The 24713-nt window shown below is 47.2% G+C and overlaps 1 protein-coding gene across 2 annotated transcripts in view; it reads left to right on the top strand.

Moving 5' to 3' along the window:
• Positions 1-24713, top strand: part of SAMD4B (sterile alpha motif domain containing 4B) — a 43426-nt gene that overhangs the window by 5375 nt on the left and 13338 nt on the right. For both annotated transcript variants that reach the window (XM_088477021.1, XM_088477020.1), the window contains exons 2-3: positions 2452-2792; positions 23189-23662. In XM_088477021.1, the coding sequence (XP_088333147.1) occupies positions 2597-2792; positions 23189-23662 (670 nt within the window). In that variant the 5' untranslated portion in view covers positions 2452-2596. The remainder of the gene's footprint in view (positions 1-2451; positions 2793-23188; positions 23663-24713) is intronic.

The raw sequence follows: 24713 nt of genomic DNA, 5'->3' as shown, positions 1-24713 counted from the left end.
CACAACGCGTACAGCAATAAAATCACAGTGACAAGACTGCTGTGTTCGCACGCAGTGTATAGCAGTACAGCACAGTGACGAGGCTGCTCTGACCGCACACAGTGTATAGCAGTACAACACAGTGACTAGGCCGCTGTAATCGTACACAGTGTATAGCTGTACAGCACAGTGACTAGGCCGCTCTGACCGCACACAGTGTATAGCAGTACAGCACAGTGACTAGGACGCTGTAATCGCACACAGTGTATAGCAGTACAGCACAGTGACTAGGACGCTGTAATCGCACACAGTGTATAGCAGTACAGCACAGTGACTAGGACGCTGTAATCGCACACAGTGTATAGCAGTACAGCACAGTGACTAGGCCGCTGTAATCGTACACAGTGTATAGCAGTACAGCACAGTGACTAGGACGCTGTAATCGCACACAGTATATAGCAGTACAGCACAGTGACTAGGACGCTGTAATCGCACACAGTGTATAGCAGTACAGCACAGTGACTAGGACGCTGTAATCGCACACAGTGTATAGCAGTACAGCACAGTGACTAGGCCGCTGTAATCGTACACAGTGTATAGCAGTACAGCACAGTGACGAGGCTGCTCTGACCGCACACAGGTATAGCAGTACAGCACAGTGATGAGGCTGCTCTGACCCCACACAGTGTATAGCAGTACAGCAAAGTGACAGGGCCGCTGTAATCGCACAGTGTTTAGCAGTACAGCACAGTGACTAGGCCGCTGTAATCACACACAGTGTATAGCAGTACAGCACAGTGACAGGGCCACTGTAATCGCACAGTGTATAGCAGTACAGCAAAGTGACGAGGCCGCTGTAATCGCACAGTGTATAGCAGTACAGCACAGTGACTAGGCCGCTGTAATCGCACAGTGTATAGCAGTACATCACAGTGACAGGGCCGCTGTATTCGCACAGTGTATAGCAGTACAGCAAAGTGACGAGGCTGCTGTAATCACACACAGTGTATAGCAGTACAGCAAAGTGACGAGGTTGCTGTAATCACACAGTGTATTGCAGTATAGCACAGTGACGAGGCTGCTGTAATCACAGTGTATAGCAGTACAGCACAGTGACGAGGCTGCTGTAATCACAGTGTATAGCAGTACAGCACAGTGACGAGGCTGCTGTAATCAGTGTATAGCAGTACAGCACAGTGACAGGGCCTCTGTAATCGCACAGTGTATAGCAGTACAGCACAATGACGAGGCTGCTGTAACCGCACACAGTGTATAGCAGTACAGCACAATGACAGGGCCGCTGTAATCACAGTGTATAGTAGTGCAGTACAGCACAGTGACAGGGCCGCTGTAATCACAGTGTATAGCAGTACAGCACAATGACGAGGCTGCTGTAACCGCACACAGTATATAGCAGTGCAGTACAGCACAGTGACAGGGCCGCTGTAATCACAGTGTATAGCAGTACAGCACAATGACGAGGCTGCTGTAACCGCACACAGTATATAGCAGTGCAGTACAGCACAGTGACAGGACCGCTGTAATCACACAGTGTATAGCAGTGCAGCACAGTGACGAGGCTGCTGTAACCACACACAGTGTAGCAGAGTGACAGGACCACTGTAATCGCATACAGGGCCTGATTCATTAAGGATCGCAACAGCGCACGCAGTAGGCCGATTGTCCCGTACCGTGTATGCATCACAGTGCCCAAAGGCAACACTGCGATTGCGCAGAGCACGGTTAGCCATTGCAGTGTGAGTGACAGGTAGTCAGCTTTCGGTGATGGTGACGGGGGGAGTGGTTGGAGAAACGCAGGTGTGCCTGTCCGTTTTTAACGCTGTTACTTGGGTGTGCATAAATTTGCCATTACGAAGGCATATGCAGCTGAGTGCTTACTGCGTGCAGCGAGGTTAGCAATTTCTAAGTAAGATCAGGGCTACTGTAATTCTGCATGAGGCTCCAATGGTACTCGATGTATGCGCGGGAATGCAAGGTATTACGGATGAGAGATAGCGGTAGTGGGCGTCTGTGCTGGCAGTGCGACGGCATTGCAATAGCGTTTATTAGCATATTTTCGCAGCAGACCTGCGTGCGGTTACGGAGCTGTGATTGCAATAGCGATCCCTAATGAAGTGTATAGCTGTACAGCACAGTGTTGGGGACGTTGCATTGATGAGATGTGGCTAAAATCAGTAGGTGTGTGTCTTAGACCTGGATTTTTACCAATCAGTGTTTCTCTATTAGGGGCAATGTGCTAGAAATGATGTAGTGAAATGTACATATTACAGTAGAATGCAATTTATATCCAAAGTTATCCCAGTGAACGTGAATTGAAGCTTTCAGTGGTCAGTTGCCTACAATGGGCTGTGTTCAATTTCCGGAATATGATTGCTTTCTTTTCCAGAGAGGACGAATTTTATCCTTGTTTATGTGTAGTATGTACTAATGTTTCTTTCTTTCCATTTTTAGTCTTCAGAATTTGTATACATTGTCCAGCAGAAGGTGTATCCCCCATGTATCGTCTGGTGACTGGGCCCTCCCTGTACGCTGGACGTTACGCCATGCCATAGGAGTGCCCCCTCGCCCTGTAGTTGTTGACTTCCTCACCTGCACCATGAAATTCCGTGACCAGGTGAGCACATTATCCGAGTGGTTCAAGGGCTGGAATGAGTGTGAGCAGACGGTGGCTCTCCTCTCTCTCCTGAAGCGGATTTCTAGGACCCAGGCACGTTTCCTGCAGCTGTGCCTGGAGCACTCCCTGTCGGACTGCTCTGAGATACACCTCCTCGAGACAGAAGCCAACAGTGCCGGTGAGTGTCCCAACCACAATAAGTGAGCAGAATGATTTGTATTCTTGCTAATGATACCTGGCAAATCTGAGTATAATGCAGTAATCCCATTGTTTTTTATTTTTTCATAGAAATCACTGTTGCAAGCTTTAAGAATAATGTTATTTAGCATTTCTCCATGGTGTGTTGTTCTGGCTGCAAATAATTGATTTATCATTCTGCACAGTATCATGGGCTACCATGGCAACTACAGTCACATGGCAGATGATTTAGTGAGCAGAGCACTTTGGAGCGCCTCGTTAGGCTTTGTATCCTGTCAAATCCCCTCTGCTCAACCCTTTACTATCTTCAGATAACATGCTGAGAACTTTGAGCTTGTGTGACTAGCAGCCATATTTGTCAACCCTCCAGAGAGATCTTGAAGAGGAGATAATTATTTTAGCATCTGTTCGTTCTTAGAAAGATTATTTATATTTATTAACACCAACCCTCATGCACCAGTCTTCAGCTGCTTTGTACTTGTTGGTATGCCTATAATGGTGATGTGTGGGGGCACCTGACACACGTTAGAGAGAACCTGTGGCATGGCATTGGTGCATTTGTAGTGGGAGATGTGTAGTTGCCAATACTATAAAAGTTCCAGTGACCCATCTCTGATATGAAGACATTGGGGAGTGTCACAATATGTAGTTCAGAAGGGAAATTATTGGGATGTGGTTATGTAAATCAGTTTTGCAGCTAGAGAGTGTATTTGTCTTAAGTCGGGTACACACTGGAGCGATGTGTACCCCGACGATATGGCGGCTGACTGGCCGACATATGGTATCCGTGGTACACATCGGAATGATGCAATCAAGGACAGAACGATCCCTCGTTCCGTCCTTTATTACCTTTCCCGGTGCCGCATGCGATATCATCCAGTTGGCCATACAGCATGGCCGACCGGAAGATATCGCTAATAACCACAGGAGTGCGCATATTGGGCCTGATTCAGAGCCGTTCACTATTTGCGGTCGTTCGTTCAAAAACAAGGGGTGGCTATTCAAATGATCCGTTCGCAAATTGCAGTCTGTTCACACCTCTAAGTCTGAACGAGCGTGCAAAACATACGCTCGTTTATTTGTTAAAAATGCCCCCTGGCCGCTCGCACCATACGTCATGTCCGCTATTTATTAGATTAATCGAGTACATCGAACAGCGTATGAACTGCTCGCTGTTCTTGTGGTTGGTTTTTTCAACCGCTATTTTGCGAGCAGTTCTAAGTTAAAAAAAAAACAAGTGACGTGGTCAATGACGCTGCTGGATTAATTATGCACACCCTTAAAACGCCCGTTTTGACCTTTAAGCACGCCTGCGTTCGAATTCCACTCCCCCGTTTACAAGCACCTTCCCCTGTTACCACCCACATACGCCTCATTCTGTCACTCAAAATAGCAGGCACTCGCTATATAGCGTACAAACGATTTTCGGCCGCACTGACTGGTTCGCGCATGCGTACTAAAAACCGTACGCATGCGCAGATGTGTGAACATCGCTCGGAACGAGCGTACGGCCGCTAGCGAGCGGCTCTGAATGAGGGCCATTGTCCGTACACACTGAACGATCCGGCCGATATGTCGTTCCGACTCACTCATCATCATTCAAATAACAGAAATTAGCATTTTGATATATTTATTTTTTTTAATAAGTAAACACCGATAGTTTTATTTTCCTTTATTACATACAAAGTTCAAATAAAAAGCTTTATTAATACTTAGTGTTCATTCTAGGTCCTGCGGCAGGCAGGGCGCCTGACCTAGAGCACTTCTGCGTTCGCGAGCCCCAAAAAGGGGGCCTGGCCAATGAAAAAGGGGGCATGGCTTTATTCTGCGTCCCCTTTTTCGTCACTCTTGGGGGCGTGCCCGGCAATTACGGACATGCCGGGCAGCCCCCAAGTGCCGCGGTCACTGTGAATGGATGCCGGGCGCATGCGCCTGGCATCAGTTCACCGGCGGTGACCACTGCTCTGCCGTTTTCCCCACCCACAGGACACTGCGGCCCGCAGGTGGAGGACAGAACCCACAGGCTGTTTCAGCGGGGCGCCACGCTGGAGGGCAGTGTGCTTTCTGCCCTTCAGAAACAGGGCAGGGCGCGGCGCCCCGCTGAAACAGCCTGCGGGAATGCTACTACTATAGAAGGGGTTTCGAAGTCAAAATTACAGTGATAATGCCCAGCAAGATGTAATATGCCGGTAGAAATGACCTTCAGCTTGAGATATACCAGTCATAATGCCCAGTACAATATCAGATACCAAAGATTTACACCCAACAGACATGGGTCAGCTGCAGAAAGCCTGCTCTGTAAGATGCCTAATAGTAGCAGCAGTGTTGCCCAGTAAGATGCCCATTACACTCAGTGATTCCTAGTAAGGTTCACACTAGTAGCAGTAATGATCAGCAGTATACCAATTCATAAATGTAACTTCCTGTACATACGACGGTCATTAATACTGTTCACTCTAGGTCTGTTTGGGGGCAGGGCGCCGGACCATAGAGAGGGGGCATGGCCATGATAAATGGGGCGTGTCTTTAAGAAGCCCCCCCCCCCCTTTCATCACTCTTGGAGGTGTGCCAGGCAAGCTTTCCCCTCACTTGTGAATAGATGCCGTGTGCATGGCATCTATTCACCAGCGGTGATCACTGCACCGCAATTGTTCCCACTCACGGGACACTGAGGTCTGCGTGTGGGGACGGCACCCGCCATGTTTTACAACAGCCTTGCAGGAGCGCTAATTAATGCTTGACAGTAACCGTCTGAGAATGCAGGTGCTCGCGACTTAACATAGGTGTTTAGTCGCGAGAACCAGCATTCTCTGACTAAAGTGCCGGCTGCGCAGCTCTTAGCGCCGCACTAAGCAGGAAAACGGCCGCGCGGCTGGCACTTTTGTCTGATTTTTGTTTTTCCTCGCACCCTCGGGGGTGAAAGAAGAAATCCATTAGTCGGACCAAACAGCGCGCTGAATTGAATAGCTCCCGGGACTATTTAGCACCGCGCTGAATTTAATCGAACCCAATGTATGTGAACATTAATAGTTTATTGCATATAAGACTAAGGGGGGGAATTCCAGACGTATCAAATAGTTCCCTGTATGGGGTGCGCTGCAGGCAAATGCAATGTGTTTTTCTGGATTGGCATTATGCGTTGACGCTGGGGAATTGAATCCCCCCCCCCCCTGTAAGTATAACTTAAATTAGGGGAACTTAAACCTCAGGGTCTTATTTTTTATTTATATATTGTTTCCTTTTAATGAAGCCTTTCATTGATTTTTATTTATATAGGACACTAATGAAAACTGTTCTACGGGTAACTGTGTGGAGAAGGTATTGATCACGGCATCCAATCAAATGTACTTTTTTTTTTTTTTTTTTTTCAATTATTATTAGTAGTCTAGAAACGGTCATAACATCGGGTTGCGATTTGCATCACTGTGTTTTAACATTACACGTAGAACAGTGTACCTGCCCCTTTTTACATTTATGCATATACAAGTAAAGTTTCTATTTGCTGGGTCCTCTCCTCAAACCCCACTACCTTCCCCAATCGCCCACTACGGAGATGGAACAAGCCCCAGGAGATTATTATTTAGCTCTGTATACCGAAGAATGAACACCCTGGTTACATTCTGTTACTGCTTATTTGCTGAATATAGCAGCTTAAAAACAACAAAGGATGTAACCGTGACATGTGCAGAAGTTTGTACATCCCGTCAGTCCGTACTTGGTAAGCCCTCCATACACAGCAGTCACAGCCGCTAAGCATTATACTGTACAGTAGTAGCCAGTTATGCGTCTCTCTTCCTTGGAATGTTCCCTCTTCCCAGCAGAACTCTCCCAGCTCAGAAATCCCCTTGGAGGTCGTCTTGCACGCACCCGAATGCTCGAGATCTCCCAATAGATTTTCTATGACGTTCATGTCTGGAGAGTGTAACGACCCCTTCAAAGTCCATTAATCTTTTTCTCTTTTTGTTTGGATGTGTTTTATGGTTGTCTTGCCGAAAATATCCAACTGTATCTCATCTTTCATTTCCTCTCTGACTGGGATGTTTGATTTTAAGATAGTATTCAGCCAAATATCAACCATTCTTCCTTCCACTGGCTCAGTACAACTTGTGTCACTTGGCTACCACACAGTATAATAGACCCCTTGCTTAATGCTCGGGCAGATGATGTTTTCAGGTGCTTCCGCTATCCCCCTCCAAATGCATCTTTTTGTAGAGGTTTTAGGCAGTCCACAACACCCTATTCCAAAAAGTTTTTTTTTTTTTTTTTTTTTTTTTTTATAGATGATCTTCGCATCGTTTTACATCTCAAGCTGATGTTTCCCAACTCCGATCCTCAGGAACCTCTATCAGTACATGTTTTACAGATCTCCTCAGTGTAGCAATTGAGATAATTAGCACCACCTGTATATCTTAAAATGTGTCACTTGGTAATGATACACTTGAGCACCATCTAGGAGATCTGGGAAACATGTACTGTTAGGGGTTCCTCCATGTATGTCATTACCCCAGTATCGGCTGACCTTTCTGCATCCAGTCTTTTGCAATGATGTGTGGGGTTGTGCTTGGAATATCTCAGCCAGTTTACAAGCAGCTCTGTTACTGTTTATCTGGATCTTTCAGATCTTGCCCAAATGTAACAGCCTGAGAGTCGCAGCTTTGCCTTTTAAAAGATTGCCGAACTGTGGTCGCAGCCCGCTACCTGTGGCCCCTTTTTCTGTTGCCATCCAAGTTGGAAGCATTTTAGATATCATTTTGTTCTTCTCGCCGTCCCCTGCTCTGTAACAGTCAGTAATTATTTGAAGCCCTCCATCAGCTGCTTAGTGGAGTCCATGTTTCAGAGGGGTTCCGGACTGTAGACAGACAGTAATTAGTTAGACAATGTCTAGATAGACACCAGATGTTAGACAGTTAATAGTTAGACGAGACAAAGTTCGACACAAACAAAAGTCAGACACACTAGAGTTAGACATGTACAAACGATCGACTGGGTCAAAAGTTCGACATGAAATAGATCGACACAAAAATGGTAGACACATTTTTTATATATATATATATATTTATATTTATATTGGGGTGAGCGGGTTCGGTTTTACTCGGTTCTTATCGCCACTTTACCGCAAATTCTGCTCGATTTTATTCGCTATCCAAAACACATGGTCGGCGATAGCCAATAAAAAGATCCGAGTAAAACCGAACCCGCTCACCCCTAATATATATATATAAATTTTTTAGGTTTAGGATCAGGCACTTACTGGAAGAGTTAAGGTTAGGCACTTACCCAGACGGTTGGGGTTAGGCACCAGGAGGGAGGGTTAGAGTGAAGAATAGGGCTAAAAAAAAAAAAATTGTCGACCATTTTCATGTCGAACTTTTGACCCTGTCGACCTTTTGTACTTGTCGAACTTTTTACATGTCTAACTTTAATGTGTCTGACTTTTGTTTGTGTTTAACGTTTTTCCCTGTCTAACTATTAACTGTCTAACATCTGGTGTCTATCTAGACATCGTCTAACTATTTACTGTCTATATCTTATACCACACTCGCTTCAGAGTGTCAGAGTACTTATGATGCATACACACGGTCAGGTTTGTCAGATCATTGTTATCGTTTAACGATTGAACGATTTCTGACAGTAGTAAATTAATAAAATCGTCCAAATCTGTCTGCAAAAAGTCGATGTCAGATATCGTTATCTGACATGTGGGCACGCGCATCGTTGGTCGATACATGCCCTACATGTCAAAGATATGGACGATTGAACGGTTTTTACAATTGTTATCGTTCATATCTGATCAGAAATCTGACCGTGTGTATGCACCATATCTCATCTCTAGAATTGATTTCATCTGCCTTAGTTTAAGGCCAAACAAGTCAATCAAGGTTTCAGTCTGATACAGTCAGCGAATGGTAATTGTGCTTGAAATGGGGGCATTTCAATTCAATTTCGATGTTGAATAGCGCCAGGAATGAGTTCCCGGAGCTATTCAATTGGCTGCGCTGTTAACCCCCAACTACAGGTTTTCTGCTCTCACCCTCCCCTGGTGCGGGCAGAAATCAGACTAAACTAGTGCCGCAATGGTAGTAGCGGGCTTAGCACGTACGCTAACAGCATTGCGGACGGCACTTAAGATGGAGAATGCTGTTTACCGCAACTAAACATCCACCGCAAACTGCATCTCCCGACTTGTGTAGGGCGCAATGCAGACACTCACACCTGGCACTATTCAACATTGCATTTCATTTTATTTCCCCCAGTGTTTGTCTATCCGCTGAGTTTTAGAGATTGTGAGACATGCAGCTTGAGCGAGGGGGTGCAAAGTTTTGCATAAAACAGTGTGTGTGACCAAAGCACTCAGTGTACTGAATAACACTCCGAAATATTCTCCTATGTGATGTTTTTGTAAAAGCACTGAAATTAAAAATTTAGGGGTTTTTTTGTTTTTTTTTTTTACATTGATTTACATTTTAAAAACCTCTAAAGGGGATGAAAATGCTGCTATATGCTGTTAATGAGTATTTATCTCTCATGTCATTCAAGGATAAAAGCAGCAAAATATTAATCCTCAAAATAATTGGCATTTTTTCTGGATAAAACCCCCACATAAAGGGAATGGGGTGGTGAATATGAAGGACGGCTGTGACATTAGGAGACTGCAGTGCACACCAGGAAATGGTAACACAGAGGCATAAATTAGGGAAAGTGATTCCCCAATGGGCACTTGCTGGTGCACTTATCAGGTAGTGGGAGCTCCATGAGGAATCTGTATGATTTACCGCCGGACCCATGCCCGGCGGTTGGAATCCCGACAGCGGCATCCCGACAGAGGAGGAAATCCCGATCGTCCAAGGTAAGTATATACTAACCTATGTCTACCCCCTAACCTGCCTAACCCTAACCTTCCCCCCCAGTGCCTATACCTAACCCCCCCTTCCCCGCCGCCTAAACCCAAGTCCCCCGGGGGGGTGCCTAGCGCTAACTCCCCCCTTCCCCTAGCCTAACCTCCTAGGGGGGTGCCTAACTCTGTCCCCCCTGGGAATCCTAAACCTAACCCTCCGACCCCGCCCCCTCCCCGCGGCGCTCGGCGCCCATTCGATCGGGATGTCGGGCTTCCGGCGTATGTCTGACAGGCATCAGCATATCGACACCTGTCTTTAGACCCTTGCCGGGATATGACAGTCGGGAAGCCGGCTGTCGGGATTAGGTCCGCCGGCTTCACAACTGCATATCCTCCATGAAACCAGCCAGACGCTGCCTAGAAAAGATCATCGCACAAAATTAGCGTTTGCTCACAAATTTTTAACTGGTTGGAAATTTGATCAGATGTCACCAGTGTTATAGCCACAAACATGGAGAACCAAACCTGCGAACACTACTCTTATGTCTGTATCTAAAGCAGGCCCTCCAGCTGCTGCTGAACTACACATCTCAGCATGCCCAGTTTTAGCATGTCCTTGTATCAAAACTGTGGCAGGGCATGCTGGAATGTGTAGTCCGACAGAACCTGGGGAGACGATTATTGCCCACCCGTGATCTTAAGGCTACTCTCCCATTCCAATTCGCTGATGGTTTTGTAGGAACAGGTGTATGTGACTGTTGTGACATTACTGGGGGTGTCAGACGCTCCGTGCCAATATATATTTTTCAAAGATGGGGAGATGTATTGAACCATGAAAGTTTCAACCAATCAACTCCAAACTGTTATTTTACAGGCCGTGTTTGAAAAAAGTTCAGGAGCTGATAGGGTTAGTACTTTATCTCTCGCCAAGGCTTGATGGATTCCCCCCCTGAGTGTTGTAAAACCCCAGCAATGTTGAAGAAGGAAGCAATACCCACTTCTCCACTGCTCTGATGGTTTCCTATGGAAATGAGCTGGGGGTGTTGGATACACCCCGTTGTAACCAATAATTGCATTTTGATTTTTTCCATGGCAGGGACTTGTCCTTTTTAAAAAAAAAAAAAAAAATTCTTTATATTTGACGAGAGCGGACACAGATGAGCTATGGTCAATAAATATTGGCAGGGCCGATGTGATAGTGCCGACTTTGTGAAAGTGGAGATGATTATATGTTATAAATAACCAGTGACCTCTCCTACATTACCAGAACTACATTCATTAAAGGTTGATGCTGTTAGTGAATATAAGACTGGCTCGGAAGTCGGTGACAGGCGTTTCAAGATCATTTTTCTGAAAGGCAGAGCGAATTACCGAATTGGTACCCATAGGAACCAGACCTTTTAAGGCTTGAAAGAAAAAAAAAAAAAAAATCTTTCTATATTTTTACACATTATAGAGTTTAACAGCCGAACATACTTGTTATGGCATCACTATTGCATTGAAGGGATAGCATTGCAATGATTTGTGTTGTGAATGCTTGTACTATGACACTATCCTGTATGTTATATACGGTATATTAAGGGAATTCTCTTTTAAGGGGATGGTGTATGTGAAAGAGATAATATATAAAAACAATTTTGAGACGTGTACATTTAAAATACATTCTTAGGGCCACATTCAATTAGAAGCGAAAAGCCGATATCCGTGAAAAAGTATAGCTGATTGGGTCTTTTCCCCTGTCGGAAACTTATCGCCGTATTCAATTCAACCTGCTTTTCGCGTACGCGGAAAGTCAGTACAATGTAATGGGCGAAAAAGATTTGCCTCTGAATAGCAGGAGAAAAGTGCATCATTTTTGTTTTGGGGTGCAATGGTGGGGAACCCTTGGGACAGCCCCCCAACGGACAACTGCGTCAAATTCCTGGAAAACACTTGGGAACACCCCAAAAAAGTACTTAGAATTTGGGAGTGAAAAAGCACAAAGTGGGGGGACAAATGCAAAAACTAGCGAAATAAGGTTCTGGGGGCGATTTTAGAAGGGGTCATGTGTTTTTGGGGTTGCAGGTGCTTTTATGGGGGAGGAATTTCACTTTTATAATACTGCACTTTGCCACCCAATCCGTTCCTCCCCCATAGTTACCATGTACTGTTCCTCGCCCTCCTCCTTTCCGGACATGCTAAGGTTTGTCACGTCTTCCAAGCATGGGAGGCTTAGGGGTGCGCACCCCTGGCTCACACTGCACATGCATATTTGAGATGGGACGGACCTTAGAAAATTATACAGATGGAATAAGGTGGAACAGTTTTATATATGTATGTATGTATATGTATGTATATATATATATATATTTAACTGAGTGCTATATGTATAAAGCTGCATACACACAACGATTTTATGAACGATTTTCTGTCAGTTTTTAAAGTGTAATGAACGATTTTTTGAACTACAAACGATTTTTGTAACTTCCCTTAATGAAAATCATTTTTGTTGGTCAGTCAGAATGAACTACTAACTGGAACGTCAACTGTCCAGGTTGCCAGTTTCACATGCAAGATGTCCTACAAAATCTTCCAATACAGCAATATTTCTTCAGTGGACTCGCAAGTCCAGGAACCCTAACACTTGTCACGCCCGGGCCTATAAGCTGGGTGACTATCTCACCATCAGGCTGTTTCCCCAGTGTCTCTGCAGTTCTTAAACCAGCCTCACAGAGGTGTCTGTAATCTGCTGCCTTTCCAGGCACCGATCGAGGCAACACCTGAACTGGACTTTTCTACTTCAGGGTCCATAGGGGGTCCACAGGGTTGACCTTGGGGTTATAGCTGGAACAGGATCCATGGGCACCACACAGTTAAGCTTTTAGCTCCCAGGATGCACTTGGGTCCTCCTCTATACCCCGCCCCCGAGCCACAGGCACCTCAGTGTAAGCTGGTGCCCGGCCGGAGTCGGTCACCGCGCAGGGGGGCTGCAGGAGCAGCCCCCAGAAGCTTTTTATTTTAAGTTAGATTTTATTTATTTTTAATCTCTTTTTACTACAGACGGCAGCGAAGGGCTGTCTGTACAGACGCCCACGCTGCCGCTCTGATCCCCGACTGGCGCCGCGATGCCAGTACTGATCTGGGGATCGCGGCGGGAGGGCAGAGTCCGTACTAGCCGGACTCTGTCTACCTCCCAGGACTGCTGCCGGAGTCGCCGGGGATTCAGGTAAGCCGCGCGTCGCTGGCTAGCGGCGGCGCGCGGAATGCCTTAAATGCAGTCCTTTAGCCTCCGGTCCTGGGGACAGACCGGAGGCTGCTGGCAGTGGCGGCGGGCCCCCCCCATAACCCGTGGGACCACTAGACCACCAGGGATAAAGGGGCAAGCGGGAAGCCAGCATCCCTGGGGTTATGGCCAGCCAGGGGAGGAAGCCTTCCCTGTTCAGCGGCTCCTCCCCTCAGCTCAGCGCGCCTTTCAGCACGCAGTCTGGCGTCGCTGAGCTGCAGTTACACGGCCACTCCTCCTCTGAGGTCTCCAGCGGCCATTTTCCCAGTGGCAGCGCAGATCTTCAGGGAGCACGCGGACCGGTCCCCCTGTGTACCTCTCCCCTGATAAAGGACAGCGTACACAGCACTATAGCCCTCCCAGACACTGAATCTGGGCAGGTTGATTGTAGTGTAAAGGTGCAGTGAGTATATCTTCCTGCATGGTATGTGACTTTTGCTAGTGCTGCCTGTCTGTGCTTATTTTCCGCTTACTGTCAGCTTATACCTATCCCTTTACTTCTCCTACAAGCCCTACAGGTGTGTGGGGGAGGGGCGTTTCTACTGACCTCACTTATATAGATCACGTATTTGTGAGGTCCGTCACATACAGTTGTGTGCTACTCAGTGCCATATTGTGGGCTCTTGTTCAGCACACCGGTGAGTGCGTTTTACTTCTACCCTGGTGCCAGATATATAATATATTCTGTCATGTCAGACGAGGAGGTTGAGCGCTCAGTGGCTCCGGTGTTGGCCTCCTGCGGACGCTGTTCTGCAGGAGTAGATAGGGAGGATTTGTCACAGGATGGCCTGTGTAGTCGATGCCAGGTGGCTCCTGGCCCATCCAGACCTTCTCTGGCGCAGGAACCACCGTGGGCGATGTTTTCTCAAGTGCTGGTGTCTATTGCGGACCGTCTGTCGGTCCCGACTGCTCTCCCTACTAGGGCGGTGCCCCAGCCGACCATCCCCCATTCCCCGGGTGTCCCGCAGTTATTGCGGAGTCCTCCTGGGTCTCAATCAGTTGGTCCCTATGCGGGGTTGCCTATGTATATACAGGCTTCCCCTGTGCCGCAGCAGCCTGTGGTACCTTTTCAGGCCCCTATGGCGACGCCTCCACCATGGGTGGATGTGCTCTCCAACCCCGTGCAAAATTTGGCGGCCGCTTCCTCGGCTTTTCAGTCAATGTTGCAGACTGACATGCCTTCTAGGATTTCTAAACGCCCACTCATGACATGGGCTGCTCAGGTATCGGACTCAGAGGGTTCCTCAGATGATGGGGAGGTCCCTGATGACACTGACTCGGACGCCTCGGTCCAGGAAATGGATACCAAGTCGTCCATTAATGTGCGAGCACTAGTTAGGGCGGTGCGAGCTATTCTTCTTATAGAGGATGAGGCACCGGTTCCTAAGTCGAAGTTTCCTTGTTTCAAAAAAACTAAGGTGGCTTCTGCGGTGTTTCCCCTGTCGGATCAGTTGACGGATCATATGGCGGTAGCTTGGCAGGCGCCCAGTAAGAGATTCCTTCCTCAGAAGCGGTTGGCTTCTAATTACCCCTTCCCTGAGGCACATTGTAAAAAATGGGAAACTCCACCGGCGGTGGATTCCCATGTCACCCGTTTAACTCGGGGCGCCACCTTACCATTACCGTCGATATCCTCGCTGAAGGATCCCACGGACAGGAAAGTTGAGACTTGCTTAAAGTCTATTTACTCCCTCTCCGGGGCGGTGGCCCGACCGTCCATGGCCATCTCCTGGGTGGCCAAGGCCATTGAGGGGTGGGCCAATGCATTGGAAGATACCTTCCCAGACGACGCTCCGGATGTCCAGCGGGCGTTGTTGGGACAAATGAGGGACGCTGCTTCTTACATTGGTGAAGCTTCTTTAGATGCTAGTCTGCTGAACTCGCGGGTATCGGCTGCAGCGGTGTCTGGCCGCCGATCCTTGTGGTTGCGGTCCTGGAGAGCGGACTCTGATTCAAAGAAGGGTCTGGAGGCCTTACCTTTCAATGGTGTATTACTATTTGGTCCGGACTTGGACAAAATAGTGGACACCCTGGCTAAATCCAAGTCGGCCTTCCTCCCTTCGGCGGCACTGCCTGCTAAGGTTCGGAGTTCGGCTTTTCGTTCCTTTCGGGTTCAGGGTAAGGCGAAAGGTCAGTCCTTCCCGAGACAGTCTGCGAGTAAGACTGCCTCTAAACCCAAGAAGCAAGTCTGGAGTGCTCGGCGCCCTTCTTCCAAGCAGGAAGATAAACCTGCGGCCTGATGGGACGGGCCTCCCTCTGGGGGACCTCAGAGTGGGAGGCCGACTTCTTCTATTTGCCCAGTGCTGGCACAATACCACCACGGATGCCTGGGTTCGAGAAGTGGTCTCCCAGGGGTACGCCCTGTCTTTTCGGCACAGACCACCCCACCACTTTTTCTGCACAAGTCCTTCTCAGGACAGGACCAAGGCGTTACAGGTTCAGGAGGCTATAGAGTCCTTGCTGAAAGCAGGGGTCATTGTTCCCGTTCCTCTATCACAACGAGGGACGGGGTATTATTCGTCTCTGTTTCTGGTGCAGAAACCCAATGGTTCTCATCGCCCTATCCTCAACTTGAAGTCTCTGAACAGATTCCTCAGAGTTCCCAAGTTCAGGATGGAAACGTTACGTTCCATCATTCTGGCGATGGAACCAGGGGATTACATGGTGTCCCTGGACATCCAGGATGCCTACCTCCATGTTCCGATAGCATCTTCACACCAGCGGTATCTGAGGTTCGCTATCCTTCAACACCACTATCAGTTCCGGGCGCTACCCTTTGGTCTCTCCACGGCACCGAGGGTGTTCACGAAGATTATGGCGGTCATGGCCGCACATCTTCGGAACCAGAATGTACGGCTGCTGCCGTATCTGGATGACCTCCTGTTGCTGGCGAGCTCCCCGGAGGTACTGCTTCAACATCTCCACCTGACGATCGCTTGCCTGCAAGCACACGGGTGGTTGATAAATTGGAAAAAGTCCTCCCTGATTCCATCTCAGCGGATGGTTCATTTGGGAGCCCTGCTGGATTCGCGTCAGCAAAGGATCTTCCTGACTCCGGAGAAGGTCGCCTCCCTACAGCTGCGGATACACAGTTGCCTGAGCCGTTGCCGCCTGTCGGTCCATTCGGCTATGAGAGTTCTGGGGTCCATGGTGTCGACATTCGACATGGTGGAATTTGCCCAGTTCCATTCCCGGCCCCTGCAGGGGCTGATTCTATCAGAATGGAACGGGTTACCTCACCGGATCCGCTCTCAGATGCTGGTGTTGTCTCCGGACGTTCGGCAATCTTTGGCTTGGTGGCTTCAGACAGCTCATCTGGTCGAGGGGCGCCCATTTTGGATCCCGGACTGGGTCCTGCTCACGACGGATGCCAGTCTCCGGGGTTGGGGGGCAGTGACCGGCTCTTTGTCGCTTCAGGGTCGTTGGTCAGCGGAAGAAGCACTTCTCCCCATCAACATCCTGGAACTGCGGGCAGTATACAGGGCCCTGCAGTCGTCCAGCCCCGCTCTTCACGGAAGGGCGGTACAGGTGCAGTCCGACAACGCCACCACGGTGGCGTATATCAACCACCAAGGCGGAACTCGCAGTCAGGCAGCGATGTCGGAGGTGTCTCGTATCCTGACTTGGGCGGAGGGTCACATTCCGGCGATCTCGGCGGTCTTCATCCCCGGAGTCCTCAATTGGGAGGCGGACTTCCTCAGCCGTCACGACGTGCATCCCGGGGAATGGTCGCTTCACCCAGAGGTGTTTCAGCTACTCGTGGACAGGTGGGGACTGCCGGAGCTGGACTTGATGGCCTCCCGTCACAATCACAAGTTGCCCGTTTACGGGTCAAGGACAAGAGACGCAGGCGCAAGTCTGGTGGACGCGCTGTCGGTGAAATGGACGTTTCACCTGGCGTATCTGTTTCCTCCGCTATCCCTGCTTCCTCGGGTTCTGCGGAAATTCAAGCAGAACGGCGGCATGCTCGTGCTGGTAGCTCCGGCGTGGCCCAGACGTCCTTGGTACTCCGATCTCAGGAGCCTCTCCATCGACGCTCCGTACCTTCTTCCTCAGCGTCGGGACCTGTTGTCTCAGGGGCCCTGCCTTTACCCGGATCTGGGTCGGCTGTCTTTGACGGCGTAGCTCTTGAGGCAACCGTCTTGAGGTCTCGGGGCTTCTCCAGTTCGGTTATTGGTACCATGCTCCGGGCACGCAAGCCTGCTTCAGCACGGATTTATCACAGAGTGTGGCACACTTACTTTCAGTGGTGTGAGTCCAGACATTATGATCCTCAGGTGTTCCGAGTTTCTAGGATCTTGGAATTTCTTCAGTCAGGATTGGATCTCGGCTTACGCCTTGCATCTCTGAAGGTTCATGTGTCCGCCTTGTCCGTGTGGTTTCAACGGCGGATTGCAATACTACCAGACGTTCACACCTTTTTCCAGGGTGTTCTCAGGATCCAGCCTCCCTTTGTGCCTCCTGTGGCTCCTTGGGACTTGGCGGTGGTGCTACGGGTCCTGCAGGGTCCTCCGTTTGAGCCTCTTGAGGCGGTGGAGCTCAAGTGGCTGACATTTAAGACTGTTTTTCTCCTGGCAATTGCTTCGGCCAGGAGGGTGTCTGAATTGGGGGCGCTTTCCTGTCGCCCTCCTTTCCTGATTTTTCACCAGGACAGAGCGGTGCTCCGCACTCGTCCTGAGTTTTTGCCCAAAGTGGTCTCGAAGTTCCACATTAATCAGGAACTTGTTGTGCCAGCTTTTCAGTCCCCTGGTCTTTCAGCTGGTGAGACTTCCTTAGATGTGGTCCGGGCGCTTAGAATTTATGTAGACCGGACGGCTTCGGTTAGGAAGTCTGATTCCTTGTTTATCCTCTTTGGTTTTCACAAGAGGGGTTGGCCTGCCAACAAACAAACATTAGCCCGTTGGCTTCGTTCCGTTATTTGTGAGGCTTATGCACAAGAGGGTTTACCTGTGCCAGCCTCTGTTAAGGCTCATTCCACTCGTTCTGTGGGTCCCTCTTGGGCTGCTAGACGTGGCGCTTCTGCTGTTCAGCTGTGTAAGGCGGCCACTTGGTCTTCTATTCAAACGTTTTTGAGGTTCTATGCGTTTGACACCTTCGCCTCTCAGGATGCTTCCTTTGGGCGCCGGGTGCTCCTTTCAGCACAGGAGCGTCCCCGCCCTTAGTTGAACTGCTTTGGGACATCCCCAAGGTCAACCCTGTGGACCCCCTATGGACCCTGAAGTAGAAAACAAGAGATATGGTAAGAACTTACCTTTGTTATCTCTGTTTCTACGAAGTCCATAGGGTCCACAGGGCGCCCGCCCTGACGCACCTGGCTTCAAATGGGCTGTGTGGCTGGTCACCGGTTTTCCGTCTCCTATTGCTGTGAGTATGGTTTCTTGTGTGTTCCAGTCTTCCTTCTCTCTGTTCCATATTCTCCTCCGGCCTAGGCTGCTTACCAACTGAGGTGCCTGTGGCTCTGGGGCGGGGTATAGAGGAGGACCCAAGTGCATCCTGGGAGCTAAAAGCTTAACTGTGTGGTGCCCATGGATCCTGTTCCAGCTATAACCCCAAGGTCAACCCTGTGGACCCTATGGACTTCGTAGAAACAGAGATAACAAAGGTAAGTTCTTACCATATCTCTTGTTTTACACAATCCTAATGCCTTTGCTCTGCCAAACCTGGGAGATTATATATATATATATATATATATATATATATATATATATATATATATATATAATATATATATTTTTCTCACTACAATTGAAAAGTTTTGGGTCGCCAGACAATTTTGTGTTTTACAAGAAAACTTTTTTTTTGTTATCAAATGAGTTGCAAAATGAACAGAACAATATAGTCAAGACATTGGCAAGGTTAGAAATAATTAATTTTTTATTTTTTAAATTGTCCTTCAAACTTTGCTTTCGTCAAAGAATGGTCCTTTTGCAGCAATTGCAGGCCTTTGGCATTCTAGCTGTTAATTTGTTTGATGAGGTAATCTGAAGAAATTTCACCCCATGCTTCCTGAAGCACCTCCCACAAGTTGGATTGGCTTGATGGGCACTTTTTGCGTACCATACGGTCAAGCTGCTCCCACAACAGCTCAATGGGGTTGAGATCTGGTGATTGCACTGGCCACTCCATTATAGACAGAATACCAGCTGCCTGCTTCTTCCCTAAATAGTTCTTGCATAATTTGGAGGTGTGCTTTGGGTCATTGTCCTGTTGGGGGAGGAAATTGGCTCTAATCAGGCGCTGTCCACAGGGTATGGCATGGCGTTGCAAAATGGAGTTATAGCCTTCCTTATTCAAAATCCCTTTTACCTTGTACAAATCTCCCACTTTACCAGAACCAAAGCAGCCCCAGACCATCACATTACCTCCACCATGCTTGACAGATGGCGCCAGTCACTCTTCCAGCATCTTTTCACTTGTTCTGAGTCTCTCAAATGTTCTTCTGTGTGATCCAAACACCTCAAACTTCGATTCATCTGTCCATAACACTTTTCTCCAATCTTCCTGTCCAATGTCTGTATTCTTTTGCCCATATTAATCTTTTCCTCTTATTGGCCAGTCTCAGATATGGCTTTTTCTTTGCCACTCTGCCTAAAAGGCCAGCATCCCGGTGTCGCCTCTTCACTGTAAACGTTGACACTGGCGTTTTGCGGGTACCATTTAATGAAGCTGCCAGTTGAGGACTTGTGAGGCGTCTATTTCTCAAACTAGAGACTCTAATGTACTTGTCTTCTTGCACAGTTGTGCACCGGGGCCTCCCACTTCTCTTTCTACTCTGGTTAGAGCCTGTTTGTGCTGTTCTCTGAAGGGAGTAGTACACACAGTTGTAGGAAATGTTCAGTTTCTTGGCAATTTCTTGCATGGAATAGCCTTCATTTCTAAGAACAAGAATATACTGTTGAGTTTCACATGAAAGTTCTCTTTTTTCTGGCCATTTGGAGAGTATAATCGAACCCACAAATGTGATGCTCCAGATACTCAACTAGCTCAAAGGAAGGCCAGTTTTATAGCTTCTCTAACGAGCAAACCAGTTTTCAGCTGTGCTAACAAAATTGCACAAGGGTTTTCTAATCATCCATTAGTCTTCTAACGCGCTTAGCAAACACAATGTATCATTAGAACATCGGGGTGATGGTTGCTTGAAATGGGCCTCTATACACCTACAGTCAGGTCCATAAATATTGGGACATTGACAGAATTTTCAGATTTTGGCCTCTATTCACCACCACAATGGTTTTGAAATGAAACAAACAAGATGTGCTATAACTGCAGACTTTCAGATTTAATTTGAGGGTAATTACATCCAAATCAGGTGAACGGTGTAGGAATTCCAACAGTTTCAATATGTGCCTCCCACTTTTTAACGGGCCAAAAGTAATGGGACTATCAACTCAAAAGCTATTTCATGGACAGGTGTGGGCTATTCCCTCGTTATTTCATTATCAATTAAGCAGGTAAAAGGTCTGGAGTTGATTCTAGGTGTGACATTTGCATTTGGAATCATTTGCTGTCAACTCTCAATATGAGATCCAAAGAGCTGTCACTATCAGTGAAGCAAGCCATCATTAGGCTGAAAAATCAAAACAAACCCATCAGAGAGATAGCAAAAACATTAGATGTGGCCAAATCAACTGTTTGGAACATTCTTAAAAAGAAAGAACGCACCGGAGAGCTCAGCAACACCAAAAGACCCGGAAGACCACGGAAGACAACTGTGGTGGATGACAAAAGAATTATTTCCCTGGTTAAGAAAAAGCCCTTCACAACAGTTGGCCAAATCAAGAACACTCTCCAGGAGGTAGATGTATATGTGTCAAAGTCAACAATCAAGAGAAGACTTCACAAGAGTGAATATAGAGGGTTCACCACAAAATGCAAACCATTGGTGAGCCACAAAAACAGAAAGACCAGATTAGAGTTTGCCAAACAACATCTAAAAAAGCCATTACAGTTCTGGAACAACATCCTATTGACAGATGAGACAAAGATCAACTTGTACCAGAGTGATGGGAAGAGAAGAGAAGGAAAGGAACTGCTCATGATCCAAAACATACCACCTCATCAATGAAGCATGGTGGTGGTAGTGTCATGGCGTGGGCATTTATGGCTGCCAATGGAACTGGTTCCCCTGTATTTATTGATGATGTGACTGCTAACAAAAGCAGCAGAATGAATTCTGAAGTGTTTTGGGCAATATTATATGCTCATATTCAGTCAAATGCTTCAGAACTCATTGGACAGCGCTTCACAGTGCAGATGGACAATGACCCGAAGCATACTGCAAAAGCAACCAAAGAGTTTTTTAAGGCTAAAAAGTGGAATGTTATGCAATGGCCAAGTCAATCCCCTGACCTGAATCCGATTGAGCATGCATTTCACTTGATGAAGACAAAACTGAAGGGAAAATGCCCCAAGAACAAGCAGGAACTGAAGACATTTGCAGTAGAGGCCTGGCAGAGCATCACCAGGGATGAAACCCAGCATCTGGTGATGTCTATGCGTTCCAGACTTCAGGCTGTAATTGCCTGCAAAGGATTTGCAACAAAGTATAAAAAAGTGAAAGTTAGATTTAGGATTGTTTAGTTTGTCCCATTACTTTTGGCCCCTTAAAAAGTGGGAGGCACATATAGAAACCATTGTAATTCCTACCCCGTTCATTTGATTTGGATGTAATTACCCTCAAATTAAATCTGAAAGTCTGCAGTTAAATCACATCTTGTTTGTTTCATTTCAAAGCCATTGTGGTGGTGAATAGAGGACAAAATCTGAAAATTCTGTCAATGTCCCAATATTTATGGACCTTACTGTATGTAGATATTCCTTTAAAAACCAGATGTTTGCAGCTAGTCTAGTAATTTGCCACATTAACAATGTATAGAGTGTATTTCTGCTTAATTTAACGTTCTCTTCATTGGAAAAAAACAAACTGCTTTTCTTTCAAAAATAAGGAATTTTCTAAGTGACCCCAAACTTCTGAATGTGTGTGTGTGTGTGTGTGTGTGTGTGTGTGTGTGTGTGTGTGTGTGTGTGTGTATGTATATATTATATTTATATTATATTTTATGTGTGTGTGTATTTTTGTGTGTGTGAGCCACCAAGTCCTGGGCAACTCTGGTAGTGTCCTTTTATTTTTATTTTTGTCCGAACATGAAATGACTAGGACGCACCAGGAGACTGCGCTGTTTATTTTGACATGTGACACTTGTATATCTGTGTGTGACTAAGGATGTAAGTGGCACTTGGCGTGGAAGAAAGCTGCAGCCACTGAATAGTAGCACTTTGTATGCTGGCTGAGAGATGAAGTCGCACACAGATATACAAGTGTCTCATATCAAATTAATCAGCTCAGTCTGTGTCCTAATTGCAACTTAGACACATTTTTGGCAAAAAAAAAAAGCCACAGACACCCAGCGCTAGCAGAGTAACACGCAAGAGGGACTGTTTAACACGACTGCAGCAGAGACGTGTGTGTAAGAGAGAGAGAAATACCTGTACACTTTATACACTCAGTCATCAGTGACCGGCATTTGCAGCACACGAAATACAAGATTCACGTTAATCTGTGAAATCAATGCTGCACTTTCCTGTCACACTGTAACATCACTTACTAATGTCATTTAGCAAGGAACGTTTCTGTAACTGTTACATATGAAATATCCCTGTCTGAGCATTAGGCAGCAGTAAAGCCCTGTGCTTGAATATACACAGGACTCTATAATCATCACACATGGTCCGATCCGGGCACTCTGTGAAGGGATCACCACTTACTGCCACCTCCATTCTGGACCAGTTAGTGAGATTAGAAGTGTCATGTTTTAAGGGAATGTCTGCTAGATTCTATTGGGCAGTCTCTATTTGAGCACATTTGCAGAGACAAAAGGAATATAGATACTTTTTTAAACATTTTTGAAACATTCCTGTATTTTTTTATTTTTTTTTCCCTCTGTCACAGAAGCTTGCACTTTTGTGGTCTTCCTCAGTACTTGATAACTTTAGTGGTGGTATTATGGAACCCCCTGCCTAGATCCTTTGTTGATTAGATACGCTCCTTCCCTACTTACCTGCTGCTGAAAAGTTCTCTCTTCATAGACAGGGCTTGGATGCAGTCCTCTATACCGCTGCTTGACCAGCTCTCTGTGCCAGGCTTTTAAACCTTCAGATGTTGGGCAAAGGGAGTGGTAGTTTGCTGCCCATTTATACAGGACTTCGTAAGTGAAGAGAGAGCGGTTTTCAGACACAAGTACCATTATTGTTACGTATTCTCCTTTTTACATCTTCCCAGGTCTCATAAGTCAGTGGCACCAGGAATCCAAGGAGAAGGTGATCTCTCTGCTGCTGTCTCACCTGCCCCTGCTGCAGCCCCGGAACACAGAAGCAAAATGCGAATACATGAAACTGCTCCAGAAAGTGCTGGCTTACACCACAGAGAGCAACTTGTACATCGAGGAGAGCCGGCAGCTCCTGTCCTATGCACTGATCCATCCAGCCACCACGGTGGACGATCGCAACTCGCTTGCGTTGTGGCTCAATCATCTGGAGGAGCGGCTTTCCACAGGCTACAGCCGGCATGGCAGAACAGAGGCGCCTTCCACACACATGCGGCAGGGGTCTGACGAGTGGCAAGTCCCAGGGGACTCTAGCATGGGAGAATCGGGGCACAGTTGGCAAGATAAGCCACTCCGAGAAAATGGACTAATGCCCTTCCATTCATCCAGTTCAGTGCCCTCTGCCATCCAGGGTGTGGGCAGCAGTACAGGTAGGCGGCACTGTATGTAGGATGTACTAAGTATTGCATGACTAGTATAATAAGGATTCCCATCATTGTACAATACCAGTCACTGAGAAGGAACCATCAGTTTGGTTTTATGGATCATTTTATTATTGGCTGTCCAAGCCTTCTAGTTCAAAGATAACGTCACCCTAATTATGGGGAAAGAATCTGTATATATCTGTATTTTACTTAGTATTGTGGGATTTTACAGCAACTTTAAGATGTACAGCTTTGAAAATCTATTTCCAATGTTAATTTCATCGCTGGTGTTTGACTTTGTTTTGCCATCTTTTATTTTCCCATTATTCCTTGTAAATACAGAAGTAGCTTGGCTAGCTGACATGGATTTATACTGTACTTGTTTGCAGTAAGTTCAAGTTAAGCTTCAGTCAGTTGGAATTAAAACAGTACATGTTACAGGGGTTGGGTATAAAATCCCGGCTGTCGGGATGCTGCTGGTCAGAATACCGATAACGGCATCCCGACAGCCAGAATCCCGACACCCATAGGAACACATGGTAAGTATGTTGCCAACCCCTACCCTAACCTTAACCTGCCCTCCCCGTTGCTTATCCCTAACTTCCCCCCTCTGGTGCCTAAGCCTAACCTCCCGCACCCTAAACCTAACGTCCCCCCTCCCCACACCCTAATCCTAATAGTGCGTACACACAGGACGTTCGATAACGATATCGTTGTTCGATCTCCCGGGTGTGCTGGACTATCGATCATCCAGCACACCATGTACCTACCAACGACTATAACAAGGGTCCCTATAGTAACTTGATCGATATCGAGCAAGTTTACCTGCATGCGCAGGCCATGGTCGGTATTGACCATACATGCCCGCGCATTGCAGGTTGTTGGTGTGTTTGTAGGGTCCTAATAATGAACGATTTAAACGATAACTATATTATTCAAATCGCTCATTTATATCGCTCCGTGCGTACGCACCAGAACACTCCCACCCCGGTGCCTAACCATCCCCCTAGTGCCTAACCCCGCTACCTAACACCCCCTCCCCATCACCCTGATACTT

This window comes from Taudactylus pleione, unplaced genomic scaffold (assembly GCF_031769625.1).
Source record: "Taudactylus pleione unplaced genomic scaffold, aTauple2 ptg000199l, whole genome shotgun sequence".
Lineage (NCBI taxonomy): Eukaryota > Metazoa > Chordata > Amphibia > Anura > Myobatrachidae > Taudactylus > Taudactylus pleione.
This window is presented reverse-complemented; position numbering and strand designations above follow the sequence as displayed.